The sequence below is a fragment of the Nelumbo lutea genome, chromosome 8 (assembly GCF_056320005.1).
Source record: "Nelumbo lutea isolate HS-2025 chromosome 8, American lotus-T2T, whole genome shotgun sequence".
Classification (NCBI taxonomy): Eukaryota; Viridiplantae; Streptophyta; class Magnoliopsida; order Proteales; family Nelumbonaceae; genus Nelumbo; species Nelumbo lutea.
Genome location: NC_142691.1, coordinates 12,186,850 through 12,191,946, shown reverse-complemented (window position 1 = coordinate 12,191,946; position 5,097 = coordinate 12,186,850). Strand labels below are relative to the sequence as shown.

At 38.3% G+C, this 5,097-nt stretch overlaps 1 protein-coding gene across 1 annotated transcript; it reads right to left on the bottom strand.

The window, feature by feature from the left end:
• Window positions 1-1,193: 1,193 nt before the first annotated feature.
• LOC148842754 (Pentatricopeptide repeat (PPR) superfamily protein) lies at window positions 1,194-5,054 on the bottom strand. The gene is made up of 2 exons (XM_088959150.1): window positions 2,719-5,054; window positions 1,194-1,910 (listed from the first exon to the last, which is right to left on the bottom strand). Exon 1 carries the CDS (start codon window positions 4,923-4,925, stop codon window positions 3,054-3,056), a length of 1,872 nt encoding a protein of 623 aa, XP_088815276.1. The 5' UTR covers window positions 4,926-5,054; the 3' UTR covers window positions 1,194-1,910; window positions 2,719-3,053.
• Between the last annotated feature and the right edge of the window lie 43 nt (window positions 5,055-5,097).

Genomic DNA, 5,097 nt, shown 5'->3' with positions numbered 1-5,097 from the left:
TTTAGAATCATAAAATTGTACCCTACGGTACACCTTTGTTGTTTTAACATATTGTCAAGAGGCAGTGCCAAAAAGGTTCTTTCTTTCTTTCCTATTCATCAGAAAAAGAAGGTTTTTTATTTCCATCTTTTCTCCCCCAAACGGCAATTAGAAAAGGTATCATCAATAATACAGAAGCATAGAGATATATAGAAAAGGCTGCAAGGTCCACAAAGAACCTTCTAGTCTACAACCCTGTGCACCCAAAAATAGGAGGTTAGTTACAAATAAAATTCATGTGGATGGTGCCAGAAAATATTTAAAAATGAAAGCCATTCCATAGCCATAGGATAGCTGCCCCTGCAGAAGTACATGAAAAGACTCTTCTATACCTTCAAAATTCTTCTGTTGCAAAAGAATAAACAACGCCTTAGTTCAAGGGATAGAGCCCTTATGGCCCACTGGAGCCAAAGGCCAAGAAAGGCTAACATCATAGACAAGGAAAGGACACAACTATGATATGTCAAGAAGAAAAAAGGCAGAAGAATTTCTCAAGTTCAGAAGTCCCATGGAAATAGTAAACAAATGATCCACCAACAACTTTTCTGACTTGCATGTAATGCATCTCCAGAAATGGCTTGCATGTGATGCACATCTAGAAATGAATGCCCCAATGGCTCAGATTGTCCATATTGAACACCTCGTCAAGAAAAACCAACCAAAAAGAAGCCTCATTTCTAAAGGGAAGATGACAGCCCTAAATGTAGTTGATGTCTCCAAAGGGACATCATAATGGCAAGAGAAAAAATAGATGAAATCACCAAAAAATTCCATTTAGGGCCGAAATTCTAAAATTCTTGTCTTTTGCCACAGGTAAATGGAAACATCTCTAGCTGTGGTGTATAAGGCACTTACTAATCCCCCTTGTCCCTAACTGAAGAAACAATAGCTTTTCAATGTAATCATCTGCAAATGCATTTGGCTTTTGATGGTTCATAGCCCAGAGAATGTCTTATACTATTACATAACTTGTCATATACGTTGACAATGACAGAGCATTCTCATTTAGTCTTGATTATCTCAGCTTCAGACTCTGGGAAAGAAGTTATCAATATCAAGCCAACTTCAACATAATGACTCAAAGCCATTTTCAGCTACCCGATACTTTCTGATATAGCATTTCTGAAAACAGAGAACAGAGGTCCAAAATATAAATAAATGCACCACTATCTGTGCATGCTGATTGAAAGTAACATATAGTAATTTGTAGATATGGGTAATTTCTTGTAAACACATAGGAGTCATGGACACATTAGGGAAGAATGAACACTCTAATCACCAATATAGAAAGAACAATAAGGGGTAAGAGAAATAACAGATAGTCTGATGCCTGATAGAATCATAGAGCTTAGAATTTTGGCAAGACACTTGCATCGACATATCAATAGTTGCTTTAGGACCAAGGTAAAAAGAAGAAAATTCTCAGAATAATGGAAAAAGGAAGTTGCAACTTCAGAAGTCTACCCCTACACATGGTTATCTCTTCTTAAATGTCCATCCTCACTACATTAAACAAAATTACCAAATTGAATAGTTGACCTCAATCCTTTTTATTGGTAAGGAGCAACATACGGAGCCAGGAAGCCTAATGAAGATAGAACATTTAAGAATCTTTGCATCAGAATTGTATGAATGGTCCAAGATTAAATTAGCACCTTTTTCTTAGAAGGTACCATATATCAAATTTAGCAGCTAAACTCTCTTGAAATAACTGCAGATTCGTTGCTCATTCCATCTTGAAGTGATAATTGCAAATATAAATCACCATTTGTCTTACTGAGAAGTTGATCTGGTTATGAAAAATTTCAAGATATGAACAACCAGCCATGGTTCCACCTGAGAATATCTGCTGCTAGCATCCACTGCCTCTCCTGCATTAAGATGGTCCACATGGTGAGGTTAACGTATTGCAGCTTCTGGACCAAAATTTTTATTTTCTTTTTTTCCTGAATAATGTAGGAAATAGTTAAGTGCATTTATTACATGTTGAACTATATTAAAGCAGTTTTACTTTGGCAATGCCAAAATCACATTGCACTGCAAATATCAAAAGAGAGAACTTATAACAGTGATCTCTTTGGAAGTAGGAAAAGTGTCGATGATTCCAGTAGGCAAACTGTTAAGTGACATCTGTAACTCATTGATAAAAAAATGACATCTGTAACTCAAGGGCGCAGATGACTTTGAAGTTCATGACTTGTCATATAAAATGGGGGCCATATCAATTTATTGTAGTGATTATGACATTCAATGTGGACAAAAATACTAATAAATAAAGATTAGGTTTCTCCACTAATTGTCACTGAGTTTCCAGTACAACCAGTGGCCTGTTATTTATACTTCTGTGGCTTCATAGATGGCATGGCCTAAAAAATGAAGAAACCTAGAGAACCATTCAAAATCTTTTCCCAGGTATGATCGTAATCCTCATACCTGATGTAACGGAAAAATAACTAACCTAAGACTTGAAAGAATGACTGTAGAAAGGGGAAACAAGCTTCTATATAGCAGGCAGAGCAGACATTCATGAGTTGAGCATTGACACATCTTGAATTAAAAAACTACCTCCAAGCAAAATGAAAAATCATGAATCTTTTCGAATAATTCTTTTTTATGCTAGAAAAAGCAGGAAATGCTTCCTATTTCCAAAAGAGCAAGAAAAAATTATGATTTCAATACCTCAGTCTCAATGCAAATAAGTTGAATACGCCCATATTTGTCTGACTACAGAGCTTGGCTGAGAAGAACTGAACAGAACGGAATGGCAAAACAAGATTCATTTAGCTGAGATGATGTTGACAAGGCCTATGGATGATGTTGACAATGATGATGATGATGATGATACAGAACTTGGCTGAGATGAGAAGAAATCGAGTTCCAAACTCCCAGAAGAGTTCCCAAGTGGACTCCTTGTATTAGGCTCCAAAGTAGGTTCCCACGATGCCAGGATGGGGGAGAGGTTTTAGATTTGTCCAAGAGGTATGTTTGATATTTCAATCTGATTTTTCAGTGTACTACCTACGGATACTCATACTCTTCCGCTTCTGACTCAAAGCAAAGCGCCTTGCCATGGCAGGGTTGTAGAACTTCCTCATATGCTCTGAAAGCCTGTGGATGGCTTGGAGATCACCAATTGCTGAAAGCTGCATCAGGAAGGAATCAAACTTCCGATAAGGCAATTTCATCCCTTTGTTCACTACATCTTCCAAAAGAAAGCATGCATCCGCTGTTTTACCACAACCAAACAAACCTTCAATCATCACACAGTATGTATCAGTATCCCGTGCACAGCCCCTCTTATCCATCTCATGCCAAGTCTCAAATGCCCCATTTGGATCACCAATCTCAAAGAACATTATGATCAGCATGTTGAAAGTATGAACACTATGAACACAACCCACCTCAATCATCTTTCTATACAGCTTAAGTGCTTCATTGTCCTTCCTAAGGTCACAAAGGACTTTGAGGAAACAATTATATGTTACAATATCAGTGGGGTAACCTTTGTTTCCCATCTCTTCCAGGAACTTGTAAGCTTCTTCAATCTTTCCAGCCAAACACATCCCTTCAATCAGTTCCTTGTAGGTTGAAACATCAGGAAGGCAACCACTGTTTCTCATATCTGCTAGAAGTTTAAAGCACTCCTCCATTCTATCACATTGAGCAAGAGCTACAATCATGATGGTATAAGTCTTTGCAGTGGGAGAAGACATAGTTGAACCTTTTGTTTTCATGAAATCAAATAGTGCAGCTGCCTCTGAAACCATCCCAGCTTTGCAGAACGCATCAATGGCAGTATTATACGTAAAATTGTCTGGAGCATAACCCATTTTGATCATTTCTTCCAATACCCCCATTCCTCTCGTTGGGTTCCTCACTCTACACCACCCAAAAAACAAAATATTATATGTGTTTGCATCAGGGATGACCTTATTCTTGACCTTCATAAACATAGCTTCGGCTTCCTCAACTAGACTGCACTTGCATAAAGCATCCAAAAGTAAGTTAAATGCATTGATCTCTGGCTGAGTTTTCACCCTTATCCTCTTCTTCTTTGTGAACTTCTGAAGATGGGTGAGATGCTTTTCTGTATATTGTCTTAAGACTGTGAGAAGAACCTCGACTGGCACAGAGTTCTTTTCCTTTCTCTTCATGTAATCCAATATATCACATACGATACGAAACTGCTTTACCTTGTATTTCGTACTGGATAATATATCAATCATGTCATTATAAGTCTGAGCTTCATGGGCATAACCTTCTTGGTGACCAGCCCATGTAAAGAATCTGAAAGCAATTTTCTCTTCAAAACGAAGCCTTCGCAGGACTTCACCGACCAACTGGGTCGTCAATTTTACGCCGGCCTGATCAAGAGCCTTTCCCATACTCCGGCCTGCACTAGAATTCTCTACAATAATTTTGTATAGCATTTCAGAATCACCACCCAGACATTCCTCCTGAACATCAGCTATACTAGAATCACCGTTTTGACATGGAGAGAGAGTCTCCGAAGAGAAAAAGCATAAAGCAACCTTGATCACAGAGGGTGAATTTAGGAAACATGGCGACATTGGCAAAGCTAAACTTCTACAAGCAGGAATTGGGGTCAAATTTGAGTAAGCCCTGATCACAGAAACGGAAGAGGAACGATAGTATATTAATGTGGGTAGACATAAACGCCAGAAAAGATCTCTAACTGAACAAGATAGCAGACGAGAAGATGAACAAGGAAGAACTGAAATTATTGGAACTTGAGTAATTCGATATGGTGCTGCAAGTGACCTTATGAATCTAAGCGAAGCACAGCAGGGAATCGAAAATAGTGGTACAAGAAGATTCAAATGCGAAGAAATCCTAACAGTAGAAACAAACAAAATTGGAGACATTGGCTGACCGTTGTTTCCAAATGAATCACGAAAAGAGAATTAACTCCAGGGGCATTTCGAGCAAGCCCTACACAGAGCTTCCCTCCTCCTGGCTCCAAGTCGAAGGAAACTTATTTCACTTAAAAGTCTCGTTGTAGTTCCATAAATAGCCTCAATAAATAAAAAAATGCCC

Bases quoted from the DNA above. Each gene is read 5' to 3' on its own strand.
- LOC148842754 (XM_088959150.1), bottom strand. From the start codon at position 4,925: ATGTCTCCAATTTTGTTTGTTTCTACTGTTAGGATTTCTTCGCATTTG.